A 13,674-nucleotide genomic window follows, 5' to 3' on the forward strand; every position below is an offset into this window, starting at 1 on the left:
GGTTTTGTCCCTCCCTAGGCGGAGCTCCCAGCCAATGTTTGCTGAAGGACTCAAAGTCATTTAGAATCACTAAAGCACCAAGAATGTTTGGGAGTGCAGGAATGCAAATTCCTACACACAGAGAATTAGTTTTAAGACAGTGGGATTCATTCTTTACTTAAGAGAGGTTGGTACAGTAGGTCAGGTTTGTGAGTTTTTTCTGTAAAGGGACAGATAGCAAAATTTTAGGCTTTGAGGGTATCACAACTGTTCAACTTTGCTGCTGTAGGTTAAAAGACGCCAGACAACAGGTAAATGAAAGCAGCTGTGTTCCAACAAATTTTATTTGTAGACACTGTAACTTACATTTCATTTCATGTGTCAATACTTTTTCAATTAGACATAGAAACCACTCTTAGCTAGCTGGGCCATTATTTTTTGGCCTTTGGTATTTGTTGCCAACTCTGAAGCTATGGTTAACCCCCAGGCCCTTCAGCACAAGACTCATATATGAGCATTATTGTGTACTGCAAGCCCCACATGAAAACTACTCAAAGTGGAGAGCAGCCTAGAAACTATGGGGGACAGAAATGATACAGCCAGCAGTTTGTGCTGCCACCTAGTGATGGGCCAGCTGAACTTCAGTCTTTTCTCAGCTCTTCCTTCCCTCAACCTGAACATACTGTGACAGCTGCAGTCAGTACTCCTCACCACACCAAAGGACTTCAAATCCATTAAACCAACAGAAGCATAAAGAAAATGAATTATAACTCTTGACAAATCATTTAAAATGAAAAAAAATCAATCTTCAAGTCTCACAATGTTGGAACTAAAAGAAACCTAGATCATGTAGTGTAACTTCTCTTGTCCATTACTGACCATCTGTGTAGCTTTTTGATGAGAAAACAAAAGGTCCAAGGAGGGCCATTTATTCAAGATGGTAACAGTACAGGCTGATCCTGTCTGGGGATCACGTCTGATTCCATGGCAGGGCTGCCAGTCCCTCAGTGATAGGGATGTAACATGGTCACAGAAGTATGGACTGTGCTGTCACTTAAATGCTCTATGCTTGTGAACACTTAGTGCCCTAATAGCCCTAAACTGTACAGGGGGGTGTAGAACCAACCTCACAGGGAGGGACACTCAGCTGAAATGAGCTAAGAGCCTGGCCTACCATGGGCATTCAGGTGTTCCCTACCATGACAAACTTTCTAAGAGACTACGTATGTGTCAGACACTGAGTGCTTTGTGTATATTAACTGACTAAATCCTTGTAACTACTCTACAAAGTGTTATCACCACTCTGTGACTCAGTTCCTAAAAGCTCAAATTCAGTGAGGGAAGTGCTAGGAACAAGAATGACCAGTGCTACCTCTTGCACAAGTTACTTCATGGTGTGCAAGATACAAATAAGTTCCTGCTTAACACATGATCTCACATGTTAGCAAGAATGAGCATTAAGTAACTACTAGGTCATCTGGTGGCATTCTCAGCATTTCACAGGACTTGAGGGTATGGTTGTGACTGTTAACTATTTTTGGCAGGAAGGTTACTCTGTCACCATCACTCTTTGAAGTGTTTGAGGGGCTGACGGTAGGAAGGTGCTTCAGACAATCTATGTGAATGTTGGAGCAGTTATTTGTCCCTTCTGCTTGTTTCTCTACTTCATTTCTCAGTTTCTGAGGTCTTTAATGGAATTTTCACTTCATGTTTAAAACACGCAAGGATAATAAATTTGTAGGACCATAAGAGTGTTCCAATAGAGGGTATTTGTGCATGTTTAAAAGCTTTGATACAGGCAAATATTCATGCTCTTTAAATTTAGCTAAGACAGATAAATGCTTAAAGCTTAGTTCTATTTTTGGCTTTTTTTGGGGGGGGGTGTAACATGGATTGAACTCAGGACCTTCCACTGCAAGACAGGCAACAGACCACTGAGCTGTAAGTACCCAGACCATTAGTTCTAGTATCCTAAGATTTCTTATTTCTGGAAACTTTCCCCATCATCTCATGTCTTCACATCCTTTAACACAGACTGAAGAGAAATCCCACTTGACCACAACATGGCACATGGCTCATGGCTGAACCTTCTCTTAGAAATCTAGAGGCCATGGGTTCCTGCAGCTTTAGTTTCAAAGTCACTGTCCTTGGTTCAATGTAGAAGCAGTTTGAGGGGCAGGAAGTAGCACAGAAAAGTGAGCATTAATCTCAGCTGAGGCCAACCTTCATCATTGGTGTGTAATTTCCCCAAGCCCCGAATTCCTAACCACAAAACAGGGAATAAAATCTCATCCCCTTCACAGTTGTGATGACTAAATGAACAGAGGAAAAGTGGGCAGGAAACTGAAAGGAGCATCAGTGCCTTTAAGATGTTTGTACACAAACTTGAATCTTAACGCTGAAAGAGGAGACTGCTCAAATTGATTGCATGGCCTGCTGCGTGCATTCTTTAAGATTTTGGGCACAGGCTAACAACTCCAAATGTTTTCTCTTTTACATTTAACTTTCTTTAAATTAGGTCAGTAGGAATTAACATCTGCGTGCTTGCACTGTCTTCATCTCCCACCAGGTGACACTGCTTTCCAATAAACAATTTCTTGTGATGAGAGGCTGGCTGGGACTCTGTTTAGATCAAATTGGAGCTGCAAGAGGAAAGAGAAAATCAATGAAGAACCACCCAAACCCCATCTCACCCCACCTCACACCCCCCAACTTCAAAAAGCAAATAGGATCTTGGGATTAAGAACTTTCTGGTGACCAAGGCTTGCAATCACTACAGATGGAGGAATGATGGCAGAAGAGAAGGCTCTTTGGTCTCCACATGTGACATGCTGCACTTTATGGAACAGGTAAGAGGCCCAACACTCTGCATTTCCAAGATTGATAAATGCTTGCATACACATAGCAAGTTCAGGCAAGGTGTACCTTTTGGTCTAACAGGGAGGGCTTATGTTTTTCAAAGGAGGACAGCGTTTAGGAATTATATAAATTTCTGAGGTATGGCAAAGAAAAGTTAATTTTGGGTGTGTTATAGACTGTGCCTTTACAGCTGCAGTTATAGACTATGATAACATAAAATATTGACATTAGATTGACGTTAGGAATCCAAACTGTACAAGCCAATGTATTAATGGAAGGTACAGGGTTGCCCAGCACGCCCACTCTCTGCTCAGGGTCATGTTGAAGGGTCCAGAGCACTACAGCTGAAACACACCCTCCATCCCCAGGTCATAACTGCCACTCAGTTCACAGACCCCTTTCTTCTCATCACAACTGGATTTGGCCGCTGAAGAGAGGGAAGACGAAGGGACGCAGTGACATTTCAAGTCGGGGCACTCTATTTCCTCACTTCATCCACCTCAAAAGTCATTTTTTGGAAAGTAACAGTCCTTTTTGGAGGTGAAGAGTTGGCATTTGCTTTATTCTTTTGGGATTAAATTACGGAAGGGTTATGGGGTTAAACCACTGTCACAGCTTGCCTCTGAGGTTCCACTGCCTCAACCTTACAATGCTTTTGTCATCAATGTGTAGAACTGGGAAAAGGTGTCTTCGAAGCTCAAAAGGATGATGATCTTAAGTACTAGATGCTTCCTGTTAAAAAAAGAGAAAGACATTTTACACTGCACTTTAATCTTTCTGGAACCTTCTCAGAAAAGTTTGGTTTTTAGTATTTATGCCAAAAAAATATTTAAATGTGGATTTGCTTTGAAATGGGGTTATTTTTTACTTTGGTATGAAGTAACTGGACGACATGACTTGGCCACGTATGCACAGCCTATGCCTACCTACAAAGGGTAAGCTTTCTGACTAAACAGAATCTTGGCAGGCAGGCATTTTATCAATGGATGGAAGGGAAGTAACTAATCCTAATACAGTGAACTGTTTGCTAAGTTCCTCACCACCCAAAGAACTATCACTTTCACTCCTGGGCTAACACATTCTTCCTGCTTCTCAAACCAGAATCACAATCCTTCTGTTTATCAAAATCCAACATTTGAGTCTTCTTGGTACTATTTTATTAGTCAAGTCTGTGCCATCTATTATTTCATTTAATCTTTATAGCCATGATTTAAAATAAACCATCTCATTCCACATCCAGGGAACATAAAGCACAGGGTTCCGTCTCTCCCCCATCCTTTCTGGAACTGGTTGCATTAAGTCCATGCTCACTCTCACTGCCAGAACTTTGGCGTATGTCATTGCCCAACCCTAAAACCAGTTTCTGGACCGCCTCCCTGCTTTTTTTTCTCAATCACTCAATGATTTCCTGAAAACCAAGTTATTTTTTCTTTTAAAAATTTGGTAACTTCCTATTTTTCATTCAATCAACTCCAAATTCCCCATTGTGACCCTATTTTATCTACTGTACCCATGAATCTCATAACTCTTTAAATGTTTCCTTAACTATTAATGTTCTTGGTCTATTTTCCCACCTTGCCAACCACACAACACCAATTCTGTCCCTGTTATATTCATTTTCTATTATACAACCCCTTCCCCAGCTGGTGACCATCAACCCTGCCCACACCATACACCTGGCCTCCCAAGATTCACCTCCCCCACTAGGCCTTTACATCTCGACTGCACATCCCTTGGCCTCTGCTTCTGGACAGCTCTACATCATCATCTTGGAAGGGTGTTATGAGATAAAGATTCAGGAGTCTCTAGTATGCTGTGTATAAGTGTAAGTCACTTGGAAAACATAGCAAGTCTTGTAAAACTGAGTCTTCGCACATCCTATAGCCCAGTGATTGATTATACTCCTACTAGAATATATACCCTAGCAAACATTTGCACACATGAACCAGGAAACTGGTACAAAAATGTTCCTAGCAGCCATGCTCATATTAGTAAAAAATGAAAACCCTCCAAATATAAGTTGACTGAATGGAAAACTATGTATCCTTCCCACACTGAGAGAACGTAAGTACTAAACAATAACCTGAGGAACATAACATCAGCATCCTAAAACCAGATGAACAGAGCCAGTTCTGAAAGACTAGGTTCAGAAGGATATCCTTTTTATAATGCTCAAGAAAAGCAAAACTAAGCTGTGTATTGGAGGAGGGGGGATAAGATGTGAAAAAAAAAATATGATCTAGAACAATTACTTCAGTGTAGTGAGGGGAGAAAGGAAGTGGGACAGGTGAGGACACTGGAGACATTTCACTTATTTTGATCTGAAAGTGGGTTGAAGATTCACACGTTATATATAGGTGCATACTTATTGGCTAAAACGGAAAGCATCTATAATCTATTCAAGGGGGATTTGGTGAGCACATCTGTTAGATGGCTCCAGAAGATAATTCAGAGCCCATGGACCTGGCCTCTTGGAGGATCCATCACTGTGCTAAATGCTTTGGCAGGGTCACTGCTATAGGGTTTGGGCTGAGCAAAAACAGCTGGATTCCTGCCAGTGTCTTGAAAATTACTGGTGGTTCAAAAGACTTCTGATCTGATACTAGAGTAGAAGAGCGAGCCAATAATGTAAGATTCTCAGTACTGAACCAAGATATTTGTCCAGCTTTAAAAAAAATTGGGTAAGTAAATTGGATCCTTAACACTTTCAACAAGAGAGGGCCTACACCAGAAACCTAAGCTCTAAGTCAACAAGGACTTTGTCCTATTTCCACTGTAGTTTTGGCACACTGTGTATGCTCAACAGACAGAAATAAAGCCTTCCTTCTTGGTGGTCACAAACTACTGATATAGTAAGGCAATTTAGGGGAAAAACTGAAGACTACCCAGATGGTGACTGACTTTGGAATTCACTGCCCACACTAGAGAAACAGGGTGACACTTAATGATATCCTATCTTCCATTTTTACAAAATTTGCAATAAGGCACAATTCTTAAGCTGTTTTTTTTTTCATTTTTTTATTGCTGTTAATTCAAGGAAAAAAGGTTGCATAAAATCCAATCTGTTCTAGAAATATAAGTGGCCTTTCCAGTACATAACATTTCAAATATCAAAGTATATGGTAAACATACAAATAAGGAGAAGGTAACATACCTCCTATGTACAGTACAGTATTTTAAATCATAAAATAAGCTCCATAAAGTACAACTGGCAAGTGAGTCACAATGCGCTCATACGTGGCTTATCAACATTCTCACCTGAATAACTCAACTGCAGCTTAACAATTGATTTAATGTGGTCCAAAAATACCCAAATAAAATATATTTAATCAAAATAATTTCCTTTACTCAAAACTTTTTTTCTTTCTAAATTAAAGCTTTTATCTACCCCTTTAAACTTCTTCTTCCCCTTCCCCATTAACTCCCACCCTGAAAGTTTCAAAATGTACACTGGTGCTATAAATATAAATGCTACTTATGAAGCATTAAATTGCTTAATTTAATTTTTTCTTCAAGTTTTTTCTTTTGTCATGTAACCTGTTAGGCTTCTCAACCAAGACCAAATATTTAAGTTTCTCTGCAGCACACCAACATTATTACACACAACAAAAACCTATCATTTCTGCTCTGTATTGAGGAAGGGAAAACAGCCCCCCGAGCCCCTTAAACCTATGACTATACAGTGGTAGATGTTCATTGCTGTTCAATGCAGCAATCACCAAAAAATACACCCAATCTTCCAGATAACCTCAGTGCACTTTAGGAAATCAAAAATTACCTGGAAGAAATTTAGTACATAGATTGGCTTTTAAAAACTTTTTCTTTTAAACAGCAGCATTAAATTTAGTGACACGACACTGACATGATTAATACCATCTTACACTCAGAATTCAGTCTTTCACATTATAATCAAGCATAGTGGTAAACGGTTATAAAAGTGACTTTGCTACGAATGACAGGTTAGGAAACAAATACCTGACTTTTTGTAGAAACCCACAGCTTCTGTTCAATAACCACACACATTTTAAACACAACATAACACTGTAACAGTTGGTAGCAAAAGAAGAAATCTTTACACTCAAGTAGTGTTTTTGAGCAGGACAAAGCGGTAGACGACGAATAGAACTGTCGACTCTCATCACAAACACAAGCACACAGAGAATGACATTCACACCAGTGTGTTCACTTTGTGTCTCTCTGAAGCAACAGGCTAGAAAAGTATGATGGAAGGAAAAAATTGTGTTTTTGTTTTGTTTTTTCAAGAAAAAGCTTTTTGTCCATTTCATGTCACTTTTTTCAGCTTCATATGGTTTGACTTCTTCCTCTCTCTCCCACTTATTTTCATGTTTATTTGGACAAGAAACACTGCATATATGTACTTACGTGATGCTGTTTGTTACATAAATACATACTATCTTGGGGATCTGATTTCTCCCATGAGATTAAGATGAAACATTCTGCCCTTGGTTTATGTGCAGAGCAGTATACAGAAGTGCAGACAATTACACTGCTGGGCACTCTCACAGCAGGCCACAGATAGGGTGTGAGTGGCTGGAGAGAAAAGTGTATTACAGGGTCAAAGTGAAAAAGCTGGGGAAGAAGCGGTTTCTCATTTTCAAAACCATATGACTGTCACCAGTGTTGTTAAAAAAAAAGGTCAAATACACAGTTTTAAAGATTCAGTAAACATTGCACACAGCAAGTATTCAGTGTTTAAAAAAAAAAGCACACATCAACATTTTCCTTTTGATAAGTTTGTCTGGAAATTTAAATTACATGTATCATACATATAAGCCTGTTGTTGAACCAGGAGACTAGAGGCTCAAGAAGCATCGCATTCTTTCTTATTTTGGACATTGGTACAAGAGAAATAAAAACTCCCAACTGCATAGAAATCTAGGAAATGTATAGACAAAGAAACAAACAAAATACCTTTCCTTTCCTCCCCTCCACACCCCATGACTCCCCACACTTGAGTGTATTAAGTAGGCAAGCTTTACTCGTTTCAGTCTGCAGAATCCAACGTATCATTAGAAGGGGGGAGGGGAGGTGCGTATCTCAGTCTGTAAGTGCCTAAAATGGGAAAGACAGAACTGCTAAGTCACTGCTTACAATGACACGCATCACAAACCACTACAAGATATCAAATGGGCATGCTCTTCAGGAGGCACTTTCCTCAGCACTAACACCATTCTAAAATGGCAAATAAATTAAAACATAAAAAGTAATGTGATGTTTGTGCTCTAAGCTAGCAAACTTGACCTTACTTTAAGAATGCCAAGTCAGTATACTCCCAATTTAAGACTTTTTTTTTCTGAATAAGATTTGGCAAAAATGACAAAAGGCCAGATAGATACAAGTTAAAAAGAACAGTTTGAGGTTCACACTGAATTTGGTATCTTACTTATAGTTATGTAAGTATATTCTCTTCTTTCTGGTGTAATATTAAATTTGGTTCAAATTCCCTTACTCCAACCTGCTGTTTAGCTATTTTGTTCTTATAAAATGAAATAGAATCTTGAATTTTTTTCCTTACACATTTGTTGGGAAAGAAAAGGACAACATGGGCATACGTGTGAGGTCGGCTAACACTAAACAGTTACTAAAAACTGTATTTATGTCAAATGACTAATATACTTCCTAGCTTTTTAATATTTAAAAATTTTGCTTACTTTATGTAACAGAATTGTAGCTTTAATAAAAGTGCTCTAAGTAAGGCAGTTAAACATTATAGAAGTCAAATTCCCATCATATTCTTTGAAAAGTGCCTTTAGAGTTTATTTTTTAATTAGAAACTATACTCCTCTGACCTTTCTTGTGCTCTGTATGACTTGGGTTTACACTAGGCTTTTCTGTTTGCATTTTATGATTTGTAACTGAAAACACAACATCTGTAAATGAACACACAAACAGATCTTTCTGCTACAACAGAATCACATGATTAAGAAAGAAAGAAAGGATAAACAGGTGAACTCAAAAACAAGTCCTCTGGGAGTTACTGTGATTACCTTGTTGATTGGCCTCCATGGATGACTGCTTACAGTCCTGTGCATAATGTCCGCTTACACCACAATTGTAACATGAGACATTCCCATTCTTCTTGGGCCCTGAACCACTGGTGTTGGCAACTACATTAGGTGCTGGATATACAGGATAGAATCTCCCAAATCCTGCCATCTGTTGCATGCCATAGCTGGCTTGGCTCCCCATGACTGGATCATGCACCAGTCCATTTGCATATGGAGTCTGAGGCAGAAAAAAAGGAAGTTGGTTTCCATTGCTCTGATGTGCTTGGTTGAGGTAGCTGCCATTGCAAATGGATGGCAGAGTGAAGAACGACGGGACTCGGTACATTGGTCCAGGCATTGGACTGGGATAATAGTAACTATTTAGCTGAAGGTTTCCATTGCTCCCACAGCTGCACCTTCGCCCGCAAGAACCACAAGGACCTGAGCCCATCTGCTGTGGTGGCACTATTGTCCCATTAGCACTCGTATTCCCCACAGCACTGATATAAGATGTGCTGTCACTCTGTGCAGTACTGTGTGTCAAAGCAGGACTTGGGCTTGGGGCAGGACCTGGGGTATGGGTAGGAACTGCAGGAGGAACAGTGGACTGGGCCTGACTGATGCCTGCACTTGCTGGCTGTGCAGAAGTGGCTGCTGTGTTGAGCACACTGGAATTCTGGGTGGGTAACACACTGGCAGCAAGAGGAGAGCCTGGTAAGGTGTAGGAAGCTGGTGGCTGTGCAACTGAGAGGCCAGCTGCTGGAAGAACAACCTTCACATTGGTAGGCTGAGGGACTGTCCCTGTGTTTCCCTCAATTTGAGGCACCATTTGATTTAGTCCTACCACTTGGGATGCAGATTTTGTGATGGGATCCGTGGTAGCCACAGGAGATCCTGGAAAACTACCTGGGTTATGAACAGGAATAAAGGCAGTGTTTGGTGATCCAATGCTCAGACTTCCGGTTGGCTGTTGTGGGATATTAACTGTGCAACTCTCAGAAGATCCCTGTGGAGGTGGCAATTTTAACCTCTGAAATGTTAGGTGCAGGGCAGGAGTGCTACTGTGTGGAAGAAAAGTTGATGGGATAGGTAAAGGGGAAGCCAGTAATTCAAGGTGTTTTTCTGATTCTCCATTTGAAGCTGTTGGCCCTAGAATTCCAACAGGGGTTGAATTTGTGGACTCCCTTATCGCAGAAATAGCAACAGGACTGGGAACAAGCATCCCTATTGTTTTGCTATCTGCAGATTTGGGTGGCGGAACAACTATTTCAGACTTCTGGGCACCATTGTGCATGACACAGTGTAAAGTTGGCATAAAAGGAATATGTGGATACTTGGGTGAGTTCAAAGTATCTTCTAAAAGGTTTCCGTTCTCATTTCCTAGTGAAGTAATTTGAACAGGTGGCTTGACAGTTTGGTTGACAGGATTGTAACCTGTAAATCTGGTTGTTGATGGATTCCCAGAATCCTCAGAATTACTGTCTGTGTCTAAGAAAGAAAAAAAAACATATAGACAGGTATTAACCCAAGCATAGCTCCCATCTTGCTTGCTACAAATAAAATTTAAGTATATCTAAAATTACCTCAGAAGTTTGGAATATGTCCCTCTATCACATTTCCTAACTATCTAAGGTGTCCTTTTAAAAAAATTTGAGTGTTCTATGGATTATGATCATATGCGTGCTGTATCTTAGAAATATGGGGATATAAGCAAATTAATAGGATTATTTGGAGACTGAATGAGACTCAGTATAAAATAGAGACATTTATTTAATACCATCTTTGTTACTAAGAAGTATTAGATATTTAAAACTTGAATTTTAGGTAATTCAATGAATTCATATTCTGTACTCTAAAACCCTTCCACCTGTCTCAGTTAAATGATATTTTTTTAAAAGTGCTGAATCAAGATAATATTTAACTTAAATATCAAAAGTTAGGAAGTAGAAGTGTTTTTAAAGATAAGATAAACTTGCTATTACAAATTTCATGGTAAAAAAATGTAAACCTAGTATTAGCCATAAAATGAAAATTCTGTAACATAGAAATCAGGACAAATATGAAAGCACTGCTATTTCTCCGAAATCAAAGCAGCAAAATAGCAGGTATAATAATGAATTTTTACTATTGCAACACTCTTATGTTTACATGTGGAAATAACTTCAGCCGACTTCTCAATTTCTTTTTTTTGTATATAATGGGAGAAAAATATCTCACAATTTTAAGCATCATAAGATAATGCATTGATGTGTACACAGACTATTCAATTAAATGTAGTTTCTATTTTAAAATTCTGAAACAAAACATTAAAAACAAATTAAGACTAGTTTCCTGAAAAAAAGTTAAATGCAATGTACTTACTGATACAGGATGTCAACATTGCTATTAACTCAACTATTTTAATTTATATTAGTCAGAAGAGTTTTACTAAGTGAACGGTTCTAGCATAAACTTTCTCTAACAGATTAATGACTAGGGTAATTCTTACTGAACTTTACAGAACAGAGTATTCTCAAATCACTAACCTATTTGTAACGTATCTCTACCACCTTACCAGTGCAAAGTTAAAGGACAAATGTAAAAGTCTAAAAAGAGCTGGAACATTTTTTTGGATGGCCATTTAAATTTGTCTGAATTAACCTTTAAATCTTAAACCATAGCAAATAGCCCTATGATTTTAAATGGTCCCCAGTGGTTTTCTATGCAGTAGTGATTCATCTAGGTATTTAGACAGATAGGTCTTATCTTTTTTATTTTTGAACTGACTTTGGAAAACACAAGTCTCAAATAAAACACCATTACAATTAACAATAACAACAAAGCCACATATCTTTCAAAGCAACCTTTGTATGCATCCAAAATTCTAAAAACGACCACAGCTGTCAATCACACAATGTGTATTTTTCCTGATTTGAGAGAGCCCTAAGCGATTCTTTCATTTAAGGAAGTTTCATTTTAATTTGTCAGTAACTATCATTGTATCAGTGATGTCAAACATTTTAGAGCTTTCAATGACACAAACATCTCACTGCAGCCTATATGTCATACGCTCACTACCACTGGCCTACATGGAAAAGGGACAGGTCTTCCATAGAAGCCCACCAATTTATACTATCGGATGACAGCAAAGGAATGCCTAAATATCTGAAAACCAGGTAAAATTTGAAGGGTGAGCTAGAGTCACAGGATTATTTGTATATCCTGTAGAATCAAGCACGAATGTGCTATGAAACATACTGAAACTTCTTTATTCTGGGGAAGGCATTAAAAACTTTCTCTTATTTAAGCCTCACAAGTCATTATTTTCATTTTTGTCTTTCATGACGAATCTGCTGAGCAAGTGCAGTGTGGGTTCAGGTGGGTAGAATTGGTGGCAGAGTTACTGCAGACTACACTTGGTGTGACTACAAATAACCACAAAGCAAAGAGAAATTTCAACTGTTTACAAAGCAGCAACACTGCTGTACAGTACATACTGCTGCACAGGTCTGTGAGACACAGTCTCTAAAGGGGACATAGAAGTTGAGGTCCCAGGGAAATGCAAGTTGCCCATTAAGAAACAGTATGGTCTAAGCTGGGCGTGGTGGTGCACGCCTGTAATCCCAGAACTTAGGAGGCTGAGGCAGGGGGATCGCTGTGAGTTCAAAACCAGCCTGGGCTACATAGCAAGTTCCAGGTCAGTCTCAACTACATAGTGAGAACCTGTCTCAAAAACCAAAACAAACAAAACAAACAAACAAAAAAGAAATGGTATGGTCTAAAGAGTGCCACAGAGAAAAATCATTGGATATACACCCCCAGCATAAGTACTCTGTATAGCCAAGATGTTAGCAATCAGATTCTGCTAGCATGCGTAAAGAACATATGTCATTCAATATATGTCTTTGCAAGGTCTTACTTCCAGACCAGAATGGTGGAGTAAGGGATCTCCAATGATTCACCTCCACGACAGCAACAAATACCACAGCAACATCTGTCCAAGTCATTGTTTTCAGAACCATGGAATTAACTAATGGCTTGCAGCCATATGAGGAGTGTTTAATCAAGAAAAACAGCTAAATCTCATGACAGAACTTATGCCTTTCAACTAGCCCTACCCTAACTCTATCACATTTTCTGCAGCTCTGAAGTAGTCCTGAAGACTGATAGTCCCCTAACTACGGTAGCTATGAAAACTAACAGCATAGCAACCACTAGGCAAAATATAGGTTTAGCGTTACCCCCAGAGTCTCTTCACCAAAATACTCATTGTTTGATTTGTCTGGCAGATTCTGCTCATTCTGTGTTAATGATCTTTATCCACAGGACATCTGTCATAATTAGGGGGCTTTGGAAAGCTTTCATGTATTAGTGAGACTCTAGAAAGCTATGCTTCAGCCTAAACTTGTATGCATTCCCAGGAAAGACCCGAGATGCCCTAAGTTCTCACTGCTGGTGGACTCTGAGTCTCTGTGCAAGAAGGAACTGAAGATGTAACATATTCAGAAAACAAAGAGAAAAATGGAAGATGCAAATCTCCTCTAATCAGTAATTACCTTACGTGTAAATGAACTATATTCTCATTTCAAAGACAGACAGACAAGATGAATAAAATACCATGACAGAACAATACGTTATCTGCAAGAAACACAGTCAAAGACACAAACAGGTTTAAAGTAAAAAAGATAAAAAATTAAAATGCCACACAAGTAGTACCCCCCCAAAAGAGCTGCAGTAGCCATTACTATCACACAAAAAAGGCTTAAGACAAAAATTGTTACTAGAGACAAGGATGACAAAAGGGTCAATCAGGAAAATAATGAAAAGTACAAATCTCTATGCATCTAGC

General features: G+C 39.1%; 1 protein-coding gene across 7 annotated transcripts in view; it reads right to left on the reverse strand.

Moving 5' to 3' along the window:
• Positions 1 to 292: 292 nt before the first annotated feature.
• The window catches only part of Zcchc2 (zinc finger CCHC-type containing 2), a 52,103-nt gene continuing 38,721 nt past the window's right edge, over positions 293 to 13,674 (reverse strand). For 3 of the 7 annotated variants that reach the window (XR_784381.3, XR_784384.3, XR_784385.3), the window contains exons 13-15: positions 8,847 to 10,334; positions 7,771 to 7,911; positions 293 to 3,570 (exon numbers count right to left, since the gene is read on the reverse strand). Coding sequence is in view for 1 of the 7 variants with exons in the window: in XM_010644875.3 (XP_010643177.1) it covers positions 7,844 to 7,911; positions 8,847 to 10,334 (1,556 nt within the window). In the remaining 6 variants the exon portion in view is untranslated. The other 4 variants (XR_784386.3, XR_784387.3, XR_784383.3 and 1 more) reach the window with 3 other exon arrangements.

This window comes from Fukomys damarensis, unplaced genomic scaffold (assembly GCF_012274545.1).
Source record: "Fukomys damarensis isolate Sample0158 unplaced genomic scaffold, DMR_v1.0_HiC HiC_scaffold_30, whole genome shotgun sequence".
Taxonomy (NCBI): Eukaryota; Metazoa; Chordata; class Mammalia; order Rodentia; family Bathyergidae; genus Fukomys; species Fukomys damarensis.